General features: G+C 37.9%; 1 protein-coding gene across 1 annotated transcript in view; it reads left to right on the top strand.

Annotated features, from left to right (window-relative positions):
* The window catches only part of LOC149410723 (uncharacterized), a 37417-nt gene extending 22845 nt beyond the window's left edge, over window positions 1–14572 (top strand). The window contains exons 2-11 of the mRNA XM_089648198.1: window positions 3819–4016; window positions 4768–4875; window positions 7083–7180; window positions 7306–7372; window positions 7981–8083; window positions 9218–9303; window positions 10407–10598; window positions 11704–11893; window positions 12352–12476; window positions 13448–14572. Coding sequence (XP_089504324.1) covers window positions 3819–4016; window positions 4768–4875; window positions 7083–7180; window positions 7306–7372; window positions 7981–8083; window positions 9218–9303; window positions 10407–10598; window positions 11704–11893; window positions 12352–12476; window positions 13448–13555 — 1275 coding nt within the window. The 3' untranslated portion in view covers window positions 13556–14572. The remainder of the gene's footprint in view (window positions 1–3818; window positions 4017–4767; window positions 4876–7082; window positions 7181–7305; window positions 7373–7980; window positions 8084–9217; window positions 9304–10406; window positions 10599–11703; window positions 11894–12351; window positions 12477–13447) is intronic.
* Window positions 14573–15086: the final 514 nt, after the last annotated feature.

Here is a 15086-nt window from a genome sequence, read left to right as displayed (position 1 = left end):
GTTTTACACATACGCCTCAGAGATCGCATTTCTATAGCATTCAGTCTACTTTCATTCTTTCTCTGCCAGTTCCATGCCTCACTTCCATACATCAGGGTAGGTACCAGCACTCCATTGTGGACTACTAGCTTTGCTTCTTTGGACAATTTTTTCGTTAGTACCGAAGTTGAGGAAAACATATAAAAAACTTTTAAAGATGTTTATTTATGATTTTAAAGTAATCTACAGACATCTTGCCAAGCTTGCTTTGTTGCCACATTATATTATTATATTACCATAATATTATTCATAATTAATACTTTTTTTTCTTTATATTTAACTTTATATATTTAATGCTTTTTGTACTTATACTTTTTTGGTTATTTTAAACACTTTATTTTTACACTTTATTTTTACACTTTATACTTGTAACTGTATACTTATGTTATGGCACATGTTTTGCCGTATGTATTAAAATGAATAAACATGATATGATTGGCGTACCGCAGAACAGCATTAACATTTAATTGATTAAAAATATGTACAGTTTGGGAAGCCTAGGTGAAATACCCCTCCCTCCTCCACAGCATCTAATGCCCGTTCGACCAATCAATGGAGGCTATTGACACCACATGGGAAGATTCTAAATTTTAATATAATTAATTCAATTTTATTGGGTACTTAAAATTTATCTTTATTTTACCATATCTAATGTTGTACCTGTTATTTCATAAAATCTTTATTTTATGTAGGTAATAAAAAACACAGAATAACGAGGTTATTAATTAAGGGGGGGCTAGGGTTAATTCGTACGAAAAAAGGCATTTTTGTGATTTTTTTGTGACAATACAGTTAAAATTTCTTTATTAAATCTAATAGGACAGTAAAGTATGACATTTTAAGAATGTTGTATAAAATTTTCACGGAGAAATATTAAAAAACACGGCAATGGCAGCAATTATTCGGACGTGTCTCAAAAAAAAGTAGAATGGCGGTGCCCCTCATAACTCGGTGCTGGGTCATCTGAAATCAAAAAATCAAAGTTAATTCGTTAGATAATAGTTTTTCCCAGGTAATGCTGGGAGGGTTTTTCGAAATTTTAATTTTTCAATTTTTTGGAACACTTTGAAGGGAAAAACGCTATTTTTGGTGAAAAAAATCGGATAATTTGTTATTGTAAAATAATAATTATTAACAAATTTGAAAAAAACTCTCCAGCGTTACCTCGTAAATTATGTACAGAAATAGTTTTCAAAATTTCAAAAGGATCGGTGCAGTAGTTTTGAAGTTATGACGGTCACCGACTTTGAAAACGTGAGTTGTGGGAAAAACGCTATAAAGTTTTGAACACTAAAAAATCTGGTATTAAACGTTTATAAGCAAATTTTATCGGCTTACCTCACACTGAATCATCAATGCCAGGTCCATAAAGGATGTTGCTATCATCCATGATGTCTAAAGCACCTTTTTGCTCCTGTCTACGACGAATCCTGCCTTCTTTAGTTTGTTTCTCAGCTTCCTGCTCTGCTCGGCTTATACGTATGGTCGGGTAGGGATTAAAATCCGACAGGGATAAAAATACTCGTAACTTCGTCAATATTGCTCCAATCAACTTGAAATTTGAACACAATATTCTTAACATAGCATTTATTTAAAAAAAAAAATTAAAACATTAGCCCCCCCCTTAAATAGCATAATAATAAACATATCTTTACTATTCAAGTTTTTAATACTAAATCACAAATCTAAAATGATAAATTTCTCCTTTCAACTTAATTTCACCTTTCAACATTAAAATTTTGTGATAGTGTAGGTTTTTCAGATACCTGCTCCTTATAATTTTGTGATAGTGTAGGTTTTTCAGATACCTGCTCCTTATAATTTTATGATAGTGTGGGTTTTTCAGATACCTGCTCCTTATAATTTTGTGATAGTGTAGGTTTTTCAGATACCTGCTCCTTATAATTTTATGATAGTGTGGGTTTTTCAGATACCTGCTCCTTATAATTTTGTGATAGTGTAGGTTTTTCAGATACCTGCTCCTTATAATTTTGTGATAGTGTAGGTTTTTCAGATACCTGCTCCTTATAATTTTTTCATAGTGTGGTCTTTTCAGATACCTGCTCCTTATAATTTTATAAAAATCTATAGGTTATCAGCAAAAAGCAAAACATTAACATTGTGAAAAAAATAGCAACAATGTCATTAATAAATTTAATTGGGTCAATGTGGGGTCCTTGTGGGACACCACTCGTGGCAATAAAATGATATGATAGGGCAGATTTAATTTTGACTGGAATTTTTCTTTTTCAAGTCTCTGCCATATTTTGACCGAAGGTCGGAGCATGTCCGCTTTGCAATAAAACGCAAATAAATATTTCTTAATGTATCCGAAAACTCAAATCTGCCTCTGAAAGGTGATAAAATACGCTTTCAAATTTTATTATTAAAAATATATTTTTTGATCTATTAAAACTTTGTTTTTAATGTTTTTGTAACTAAAATTACTGAATTTAAAAACACATATTTGATGAGGTAATGTTACAGTCACCTCCCTTTTTTGTCGTTTCATCTATATACATATAAATAAAAACATTAATGTTCGTTTGTTCTTAAATCTTAAATCTCCAAAAGTTCATCACCGATTGATTTGAAATGTTGACACAACGTTGCACGTTGGACAAATAAGCTTTTTTTTGACAAAACAGCGCCATCTGTTGGGCGTAAAAGCAACACGCGCTATTATTTTTTTTATCTGCTCAGACAGACTGAGCAATATCAACGCGTGGCGGGTTACAGCTAGTACAAAAATAATTAATAAAAAAAATTGCATTCGGAACTTTAACTTCTTCTATGTTTAACTTCTTCATTTGTATATAAAGCATGGTGTTTTTTCTTTCCAACACCGTTTAGATCATATTTCTCACCATGTCAGTAAGGGAGACCATATGAGTTGTTCCCAAAAGCTGACAAACCCATTTAAGAAGATGCCCCTTAATACCTATTTTTTTAAACTTTTTTATCAATATGAAGTGTGGCACTTATTCAAATGCTTTATTAAACTAGTTGCCAGCGCCTCGGATGTGTAGTTGAGACAAATGCTATTAGTATTGGGAAAAATGCTTTCTTTCTTTGATATTGTGAAAAGATTAGATATATATCAACAATGACAATCGAATTATTTAGTAGGATAAAACCATTAAATCCACCTAAACCTAATCATTCGACGCAATGACGAGTAGTCAGTAGGTATCTCAAAAACAAAAGAATTTACTGAAGCATTCAAAAGATACACATAGATTTGCATTTGGTGCTGGTCATTTTGATGAACGTTAGCCATCTAGGGTTGTAATTAATTTAACTATTCTGTCTTTATGACATGAAATCTTTTTTCTTGTTGTTATATTGCATAAGAGTTCCAATTTGCCTCAGGTCCAGAGGAAATTGCAATTTATTATTTGTTGTTAACACCGCACAGAGTTTCCAAATGTCCAAAGCCAGTGGGACTATGGCATCCCATATTGGGGTAAATTGTGGGGTTGAAGGGGGCAGCGGGAAGGAGATGGGTAAAAGGAAGGTCAGAGGTATTCAGAACTAGTCACCAACCACAGCTAAAGCCATTTCAAGCAATGTTTCGTTTCTGAATGGTGGTCTTTCACCAGGGTGATACTGAGATATACATGCTGCAAATTACTGTGTATATTGTTTATGTTTGAAATATCACTAAATTCAAATCAAATCCCAGTTCTATCTAGAGTTCATTGAACCGAAGTTGCAGATAGAGGCACAGTATTTTGTATTATATAGAAAATCTGCTATTTTATTATTCTTTTTTTTAGCTGTCTAAGTTTCTGGGGGACGATGACTGCATCATCAACAAGAAGCTGCCCAAAGAGCTGCTGCTGAGGATCCTCTCCTACCTGGACGTGATCTCGCTGTGCCGCTGTGCGCAAGTCTCCAAACTATGGAACATCCTCGCGCTGGACGGGTCCAACTGGCAGAGGATAGACCTGTTTAACTTTCAAAGGGATGTGGAGGTAAGATTTTTATAACCTAATCAATGAGACGTCGCATATTTGATACATCAGCGAAAATCCCTGTTCGCGGATGTCGCCTATTATGTGATTGAGATGTTTAAAACTTAATTTTGAACCCCCTGTACTATACTCACACAGATGAATTGCTTGCATACAATGTAAAACTTTTTGATAATTCAAATTTGATCAATGATGATGAACGAAAAATGAAAAAAATCACTCATCATTTTTTAGCTAAAAACACAAGGTTATGTTAATTTTCTAAGTGTAGGTAGGTACAAGTGTACGCACAATCTCATGTGTGTATTTGTCGCCTTAAATTGTGTGACCTTGTTATAATATTCTCAAAGTACCATGTCTTTAGGTACTTAACTTGTCTACGATATGTAATAAACACTCTTCCATTTTGTCAGCCTAGCCAAGCACGTTTTTACATTCAGAACCTAATTATTGTCATAGTATTAACAGTCCTATATCGTGCTTTAATCTTGTTAAGAAGTTATCTTACGGAATCTGAATACAACATCTGAAGAGCTGTTAACATTCGGATGCTGATCAACAACTAATTGAGAATTCAAATAATGTCAGATTATTCAAAACATGGAAACGTTTCTTTCTTTTATAAAAAAAATGCAGGCTCTGCGCCTTTAATGCTTACACCATTTTTGTTGCGCATCAACAAACTTGTTGAATGTATGTATTCGCATCCTCTGGAACTTTTTTATAATTTATTGTATTGTTCAATTTTCAGGGGCGGCTCGTAGAAAACATTTCCCTGCGTTGCGGCGGCTTCCTGAGGGAACTGTCGCTACGTGGGTGTGAGTTTGTCGGGGATGGATCTTTGAGGATTTTGGCTCAAGTAAGACTTTTAATCACTAAACTATAGTTCTTTTAACATGAATGTTTTTAAATGTTTTCAGAAGGTATCGGAAGATGTCATTATTCATTTATTATTTTTATTATAAAACATTTATATTGCAAGATTTTTAACAAATAACACAAAAGTAGTCATGCAAATCTGTCACCTGGCAGTTTGTCTGCGGATTCTACCATTAATCTTGTAGTGGTACGCCACTACTTGATTTGAATGTCATTTTAGATGTTTCGATTTTCTTCCAAACAAGCTTCTTCGATGTTCTTTTATTTTTTAATTTTTGTTTGGCAATATCTACATACCAACCAAAATGTTCGAGAAGTTTCTTCACCTTATAAAAGCGACAGCGTGAAGGAACAATTAGCAAGACTTCGCGAGTGACAACCCGCTCCCCTCCGCTGCGCGCGGGGCGATAACACCCGGCTTTGCACGGTTCAATCATGGACTCCATCGGGATAATCACAGCACCCTGGCCCTGACCATCTTCCCTGGCCAGCGCCACACCGGATCACAGCGCCCTGGTTCCAGCACATCTGACCAGCTCTACATCCACGCACCTAAACCACACGGCATCCTCGCTAGTCTATGCATCTCCCGTACAACCGCCGACCAGGTCCACCGCACTTTCGGCTTCCCTGTTCAGCACTGGAGCACCCGGAAGACCCACGCTCTTCACCAGTTCCTGACAGTCAACGAGTCCGGTCACCAGCAGTGGCGTCGACTCACTGACCCGCACTTGACCAGCACTTCACCGCCTGCATCCGGAGTCTTCATCATCGGTCCTCAAGTCATCTCACATACGGCATCCTGACTCAAATAAAACACTGTGACCTTCACAACATCTTTCATTTCGTGCCTCCTCACTAAATCTCGAAAATCTTAATTTAAAAAACTACATAGTATATATTTTTTTTTTTAAATTCAGTTAAATTTAATTTCACAAAAATGTTTATCCATATGTAATGTACTATTTTACCATTTCTTATATTTCTGATTGCCCTCTCCTATTGAAAGATTCTATAGAGCTGCACAAGTTTCGAAGCCATTGGGGTGAAGCTACTTCCTTTGTTCAGTTGGGTAAATTTTGCAGATATTTCAAAGTCAAATTAAACAACTGGGCAAGTCCATTTTTAACCCATTGGCCTCAAACGACGCCGTCCCGGCGGGTCTGGTGTCGTCGGCTTAAAAACGAAAAAGGGATACATTATTGACATCTGTGTTTAAAATTTTAAATGCCAATCGCTCTGTAGATAATTAAGCATTTATTTCGTAGTAATTGGCAGGACTCTGTTGGTACAGTTTTTTCCTGATATTTACGATTGAAATTTTGTTATATTTCAGCGTCATTGAATTTTTTTTAAAATAGCGTGTGGTTCGGGAATTGACAAGCTTGTTCGTAAAATGCGTGGTGGGCGGCTAACATCAGCCCAAATTGAAATAAAATATATTATGTTCATAAGTATGATTAATGTAAAACTTTTCTTAATCCAATTATAAAAAAAGAAAAAAAAATGGTTTTTATAAAAAAAATATTTTTATATCCTCGTTTAATCATATTATTATTATTTTTTTAAAAACTGCATATATTTTTTGCATACCTTAATTCAATGAACGAGTAAATTTAAAAAAATTGTTTCGTTTGCATGTTTAGTTTAAAAGTTATGTAAGATTTAGTACACCACTGCAGATTTAAAACTTCGGTACAAAACAATTCGGAAGCCAATGGGTTAAATTGTCCACGTCAATGATAGTGGCAATGTTTTATTTTTCATCTATTTTTTTCTATTTCTTAGTGTGTTAGTAGTTCAACGGTTTTCAATATTGTCAATTTTTTAGTTTAACCTTATCCTGCTGTCGCATATTTGATCCATATCTGTATGATGTCACATACCTATCTTCGTGCCGAGATTCACAGTTATTTATATTAATGGTACACGGTTGGATTAATAATATGTTTTATTGTAACAAACAAGTATTGTGTTGAGTATAGTTCCTAACTGAGAGCTGCGAACAGAGAGACCTAACTACCTACTACACTGGCTTATGTAGCTGCTTCTGTCTCTGTCACATACTGCGGATGTCGCATATATATGTGATCAGTGAGGTTTCACTAAAACAACATGCATCAAAATGTACATTACATCCTGTGTGTATTACTGGATTATTTGTAACATTCGTATGTATTTTTCCAGTCCTGCCCGAGCGTGGAAGACCTCAACTTAAACAAATGCAAGAAACTCACCGATCTGACCTGCCAGTCCCTGTCCAGACATTGTGCCAAATTACAAAGGTATCTTCATGAATAAGTTTGTGCTGTCGCATGTGTGATCCATTGGCGGCTATTCGCGTAATAACAAAATAAAACATCATTACGTGTATGACCGATATTATAATGAAATCTTTTTTTTTTTACAGGATCAACTTAGACTCGTGTCCGCATATAACCGATATTTCTCTCAAAGCACTCTCCGATGGATGTCCGGTTAGTTCATTGACAATAATATATCGTGATGTTGTACTAACCTAATCTACATGACTGTCGCATATGTGATCCATCATAGAATGCGTCGAAAAGGCCGGCGTTGTAAAGGTTAAATAAAGACTAAATGGATAATATATTGGCTGCAATTCCAGAGGGAACAGTAAGCCGCCCCTGACAAACCCGTGGACAGCAACATCAGCTCAGCCAGCAATTGACGAAGGCTGTTGAAGTATCACAGGATAGGGACTTTTGGAGACACTTCGATGAAGCGATGGGTCCCAACCTGAATAGATTAAGGGGCAGAAGATAATATGATGTTACACTAGTTTCCAGGGGCAACTGCCCCCTTAGGTCAACTGGTCATTGATCCCCAAAAAGATGACAATAGATTTACGAGTAAATGGGAATTAATAAAAAGATGAAATCGGAGGAGGACACCTGAGGAAGACATGGCATGGTCACATTCAGAGTCAGAATAACTGAAGAGTTTGTAGACGATATATGCATTAGAGTGAGAGTGTGTCGTGTTTTGATCTGTCCTGTCAAGAAGCAGCGTGATGATTAGTTAGTTAATAAATGGGATATTTATAAATGAATATGTATTTCAGATGCTGACCCATGTGAATGTGTCGTGGTGCCAGTCCATCACTGAGAATGGGGTGGAGGCGCTGGCCAGAGGGTGTCCCAAACTAAAGTGCTTTCTCAGTAAAGGTAACTAACACAAAATGTACATTCAGTCATTTTTTCTTGCACATATGGAATTTATTTACTAATTTTCTTTATGGTTTTAAACATAACTATCAATTTCGTTCAAGTAACTTATCCAAGAGAAGTATAGTCGCTGTAATCTGCATTCAATATAATCCGAACCACCGGGTGATGGGTCGGGGTGGGTGGGTGGAAAAGGAGACGTAAACTGTTGAAGAAAAGCTGGAATAGCCAAATTTTATCAGTATCCATGATTCATTGAGCAATCAAGAAAGTCGATGATATCAATCGATAAAGGAAGACTTAAAACTGTCTGGCAAGTTATAATGCCCCTAGTTGTCTTCGGCTTTCTTTCCTCTATTAAAACCATAGACAAAATGTGTAATATTAGTGATATCTATACTTACTGTGAGTGCTATGTTCGACATACCAACCAAGTCGAGCTTAAAAGAAAGTGATATACCGGCCATTAGTAGAAAGAGTTGTACCAAGTTAGCGAGGGAATATGTATATCATTGGTAAATCCACAGCATCCAATTTGAATCTTAAGGTTCTGGAAAACCAGCCATTTCTTAAAGATTCTGTAAATAAGTAAAAGTAAAGAAGTAATCTGAAAACGGAGAATCCACATAAAATGCACGAAGAGCCCTCAAAGTGACTGGTTTTTTTGCCGCAAGTTGCTGAATTGGGTCTCAAACAGGACGGAGCAACTGCAAGATTTGGAAACACTAATTTTCGGGCCGTTTGATCTCCCGTTTTGGCAATAACTGGCCGGCCAGTTTGCCAGATCTGACGGCGCTTCTTCCTTTGGGGCTTTTTGAAATCTCACATTTACCACAACAAACCACAAAGTCTTGGAAGCCAACATTGAAGAAGAAATCACTAATTTGGAGCAAGATGTTTTGCGATCAACACTTCAAAATGCCGAGCACAAATGTGCATCAACTCAGGAGGTGGTTATTTGACCAATATCATTTTTTAACTTCAATTTACACCTTCAAATTAATTTCCATGAAAACCGAGTCCAATTTTTTCAATTTCTAACAAAATGCCAGCCAATTCATATTATGGCATTACTTTTGCCCCACCTTGTAATTATAATAATATTTTCTATACATATGATTTTTAAATTTGCAGGTTGTAAGCAAGTCAACGACAGAGCTGTCACTTGTCTCGCCACATACTGTCCCCTTCTGGAGACGTTTAACATACAAGGCTGCGACGTGAGTATATATACGACATACTTAATTTTTAGTAGTGTACTTTTGGGATTTATGGTATAAAGCTTATATTATGCTGTCTAAGAAATATGTAATAGGGTGTAGACATATTTTGCTATACGCATCATGGCTTGGCCTATTTCAGCATATCGCTCGCCATACACTACAAATGGGAACGTATGGCTAGTGATGTGGCCAAGCCATGAGAATATAGCATGGTCTGTCACAGGCTTTATACTAAGATTTTCCCATATTCGGAAGGTGGTTTATTATAGGTATATTATATATACAGTAGAACCTCGTTAATTCCAATTATTTGGTGTAAATTCGTAAAAATACAACATATTTCCGCATAAACCGAATTTTCTCGGCCCTTCAAACCCGGATATTCAAAATAAATTCGAAAAAAATACGATATTAATCGATTCAGATTTAAAAAATAATAATACTGATTAGGATGATGTACAACCATGTAAAAATATTTTTTTCGGCATTTTACCTTGGCTGTCTTTTAGATTCAGATTTATGAAACTTAATGATTTATTTTCGCAAAAATCGAATTTTAACATTAATAAACCATTTTGTACGAAAAAAAGTTCTGGTAATATTTTTTTGGTGAAAATTTAGAATTACGCGTTTAAAGTGTATCAGGGTTTGAATTAATGGGGTTCTACTATGTGCATATATTAACCTTTTAAATGCCAGTAGGTAGAAGTGTAGCTGTGCACAGCAGGCCAAGAATGCGAGTTAACTCGCTCTTGGCACAGAAGCGGTTAACAATTAAGATCATATTGGATAAAGTAAGAGAAAACAAACAAGGTCGACGATGAGGCCCGTACGAGTCGAATTGAGCGAATGTCATTGTTTTCGATAAACGCATCCGAGACAGTTTTCCCCTAGTGGTGCTAATGTATGTTGTTTTTAGGTGTTTATGATAGAAACTGGATAAAACAGAACTACTACAGAAGAGAATATGGATAGCTTAGGTTAGGTGTGTTTGGTTTTCTTCAAAGTTCTGTTTTGTTATTGAATTGTTTGTCTGTGGCCAACGGTGACAATTTCAATTATGCCAATGATGTAATGTTTGTCCTCGTTCCATGTTGTAGGCGATCTCGGATGATGCGGTGACGGCGCTTGCCACTCACTGCCCCAACATGCGTACGCTGTGCGTGTCGGGCTGTTCGCGGCTCACGGACGCGTCCCTGTCCATACTGGCGCAGCGTTGTCAGGGGCTGGTCACTCTAGAGGCAGCGCACTGCCAGCTATTCACGGATATCGGTTTCCAGGCGCTGGCCCGGGTAAACTATCTTATATATAAAGTTCTACCGTCAAAGCACAGTAACGCTGGTTCCACCACTGGTGGTAAAAAGGAGAAACACATTAAGTTTATTTCAATCTCAACCATCCATAACCCCGAGTAACGCCGGATACACAACACATATTATACGCTGTAATGCCACCTAACCTAACACTCTCTTTCATCCATTGTCATTACCTTGATCATTTTTCTTATTTTTTTGGTTCATTGGGGAAACAAACAATTAATATATATTTTAACAACGAACAAACGAAGTTTCCGTAAAAGACTCAACTTAGGATTGTAATCCGTCATATTGCTTCCTAATCAATCTAGCTATTTCCCTTTATTATAAAAGACACCGGGTCACTAGAGCCAGGATGCGCCTAACGTATGCAGCCTACCAGCACCAAGCGCCACTCCTGAGTGAGCGCTGGGCCCAAGCGCACTCAAGACCACACCCTGCATAGTTGTCCTTATTTGTTAATTTATTATATCTATTATACAAAAAAAATAAAAATGTATATCTATATGGGACGTGTGGGATTGCACTAACCTCCCGAATAAAATTATTATTATTATAAATGCAAAAGTGTGTTTGTTTGTTTGTCCTTATTTCACGTCTCAATGTAGCGGCTGATTGACGTGATTATTTGCATAGGGTTAGTTGGGAGACTGAGAAGTGATATGCGCTACTTTTCACCCCGGAAAAACATTCATCACTGAACTCTTTCTGCAAAATTTTAAATTCACATTTTGCAATACTGCTGAGGGAATTTTTTTTTACCAGCTGAATGTTTTTTGCCGATACATAAATGAAATATTCTCAATCTATTTTTTTTTTATAAATTCAAGAAATACCTTATTTGGATCTTATCTGCATATATCCGGCCAACTGAGAACTCGAACCTGGCCAACTTGGAAGATGATTACCGATGTATTGGAGTGATCAAATATCACAGGAGTCCGGTGTCCTTGGCTCAACATACAGTGCGGGGGTCTGCGAGGAGTCGGGGAGCCTGGTTCACCAGGGAAACTTGAGTGGGGGTCACGATCCTCAACATGCGAAAACCAAAGAAGAAGTTAACCTATTGTTTGTGTTTTAGAGCTGTCGCCTACTGGAGCGCATGGACCTGGAAGAGTGCGCCCTGATCACTGACAACACCCTGACGCACCTGGCCGTGGGCTGCCCACGCCTGGAGAAGCTCACGCTGTCGCACTGTGAACTCATCACTGATCTCGGGATAAAGCAGCTCTCCATGTCCCCGTGCGCTGCAGAGCATCTTACTGTGTTGGGTGGGTTGTGTATTGCATACTATTATAGGGCTGACATCTGCTGGGGTAAAGGTGACTCCACCTCAACGCACTTGTCTGTTAATCAACCCTGTACAGTTAGGCTCATTTCGATCCAAGTCAGTCCACAGCAGTCCTGTCGCATCAGAAGCTTCTGGATTAGACTCGAACAAATTGTTATCGATGTGAAAGCAAATATGTTTTGAAACTGAACACGCCTCGTCCAGCTCAATTATGTAAGATTGTCACTCTACTGAAGTAATAACATTTATTTAAACATTTTCACTACGTTGACTCATTCTTTCTTTTTGTAGACGACATAAATTTATGATTCCATTTTCAACTAATTGATTTCACAAAGCGAGTAAAATTTTGTCATGCTGACATATTAGGTGCAAAACCTAATGAGCCTTAGATAAGGTTGCTTATTGAATGATTATATTGTGGTGTATTGTTTGCAGGTCTGGACAACTGCCCGCTGATAACGGACAACGCCCTGGACCATCTCATTTCCTGCCATAACCTGCAGGTCATCGAGCTGTACGACTGCCAGCTGGTCACCAGGAATGCCATCCGCCGCCTCAGGGTAAGTCCTTCCTCACATATAAACTCCTCTAATACCTGTAGCCAAGATTCATTCCTGTAAAGTTTGCCATAAAGCCAGATCCGTGCATCAAATCATTTACTCCAATATAAATACGTGCCTGTTCCATGCTTTCTGAGAATCTTTCGATGAAAAAACTTCACTCTCGTTATTGTGATTTATTTTTGGGGTATTATTATTATTATCGGATCATAAAAATCCCATCAATAGTAATAAAGACGACAGGGCTAAGCTCAATAGTTCTTGGTATCTAATTGCTACTGGCAGTTTATAGTTCATTAGGTATCGAGTATTCAATTCATTAGGTATCGAGTTTTCTATTCACTAGGCATCGAGTATTCAATTCATTAGGTATCGAGTATTCAATTCATTAGGCATCGAGTATTCAATTCATTAGGTATCGAGTTTTCTATTCACTAGGCATCGAGTATTCAATTCATTAGGTATCGAGTATTCAATTCATTAGGCATCGAGTATTCAATTCATTAGGTATCGAGTATTTTCATTAGGTATCGAGTATTCAATTCATTAGGTATCGAGTTTTATATTCATTATGTATCGAGTATTCAATTAATCATGGAATGTTTCCTTTACATGGGAGAGAATATATAAGTCGTGGAGATGTAAAACCCGGTCTGGAAATTTCTGCTGGTACATTCACAAAAAATTACTTAACCGGTTCAGTGCTAACCACTCCCGTGGGCGGACCAATCATATGTAATTTTATAATAAAAACAAAACCTCCTGTCTGCGAATGTGTTAAGTGAATTGAAAATAAATATAATATTAATATTTTCACTAAATATCAATAGAATTTTGTAATTATTTTGATATTCACGACTATCTCCAGATTTCCGAAAAATTCCAACGCGGGTTTTGTAACTCCACGACTGATAAAATCCCAGCTGCAGGAATGTACTCGGTGTTCATGTTCAAATTGGGTTTGGTTCCAGAATCATCTGCCCAACATCAATGTGCACGCGTACTTTGCGCCTGTGACCCCGCCGCCCAGTGCGGGCGCAGGCAGACAGAGGTACTGCCGCTGCTGCAACATCATATGAGACGCGTCGCCGCACAGATGCTGCTAACCTCGCTGCACCTGTGGCCAGTTGCGTCGCCACCCGCGACCGCAACGTGCGATGCTACGCCCTACCGGGCAACATGTGGATTGCCAACAAAGACACTTTGGTGTGATGGTACGCCCTACTCGGCAACACGTGGATTGCCAACAAAGACACTGTGCGATGGTAGGCCCTATCCGGCAGCATGTGGATTGCGAACAAAGAGATTGTAGTGTGATGGTACGCCTTAACCGGCAACATGTTGATTGCGAACATAGATGTTGTGGTGTGATGTTGAACGTTCCCTTGCAACATGTGGGTTGCCGATTGAGATATTGTTGTATGATGTCACACCCTACCCAGCAACACGGAGACTGCGAACAAAGATGCCGTTGTGTTCGTGTTTTGCGTCTTAATCCGCAACATGTACAAACATACAGTGATATATACAAAACTTTAATGTTATGCCCTACTATACAACATGCATGTCTAAGGGATTGCGAGGAAAGATTCTCTCATTTGATTTTACGCCCACAACACCATTGCCAACAAAGATACGAGTGTATGTTGCTATGCCCTACTTCGCAACATACTGTCTATGTATGGGATTGCAAGAAAAGATACTGTTTTGTGATGCTATGTCCTATTGGACAACATCTGGATTGCATGAAAAGATACTGTGTTATTTTATGCCCTACTTTGCAACATAATGTACGGGATTGCATACGACGATGCGGTGATATGTACGAAACTTCATTCTATTGTTGCAAATGCTTGCAACATGTACCACATTGCCGACAAAGAAGTTGTTGTGTAATTATGCGCCCCAACATGCATCATTTGCGTAATTTACGGAATTGTGTGCAAAGATACTGCGCTGATGTGTATAGGCGGTTATTATAGCATGGACTAAGTGCACTTTATATGGATATAAATGGGATTTCAACCAAAAATATATAATATCATTTAAATATGCCCAAGGCAAAGTAGAAGTACTCTACATGTATTTTTATTTATCTCATTAAATTATGCTGAAAACTTGATACTTTTTATGTAATTTCTATTAGAGAGCCATGGCCAATCTCCCCACTCCTGCCGGTCTCCCGCTGTCTGCCTCCAGTTTCTTATGCCTGGTTGACCTCCACACTGTCCGGCCACTAGAATTAGGTCTTCCGACTCTCCTCCGTCCTGCAGACTAGAATATTAAGAAGCCTCTTCCATTCTTGCTGCGTGTCCTGCCCAGTTGAGCTATCCTAGATTTATAAATCCAGCTATTGACTGCTTTTGACAGTTGGTACAAGTTGTACCTTGTCTGCTTATCTCAGAAATATCCAACACCCTTTTACTCATTCTTTGTGAAGGTCCAGCACTCTGAGCCGCAGCTTAGCATTGGTCTGAAGCTCTCATTTCATCTTTTTCCCCTTGATAATGCATCTCCTATCGCCAACCCATGGTCTCGACGCAGCGCCTCCAGGCGCCCCTGTCCTGCGCTACTTCAGCGGCTTCCACCCACAGCAGGCCTTCTCCTCGC

Source organism: Hesperophylax consimilis, chromosome 27, assembly GCF_061612785.1.
Source record: "Hesperophylax consimilis isolate HC1 chromosome 27, BYU_Hcon_1.0, whole genome shotgun sequence".
Taxonomy (NCBI): Eukaryota; Metazoa; Arthropoda; class Insecta; order Trichoptera; family Limnephilidae; genus Hesperophylax; species Hesperophylax consimilis.
This window is presented reverse-complemented; position numbering and strand designations above follow the sequence as displayed.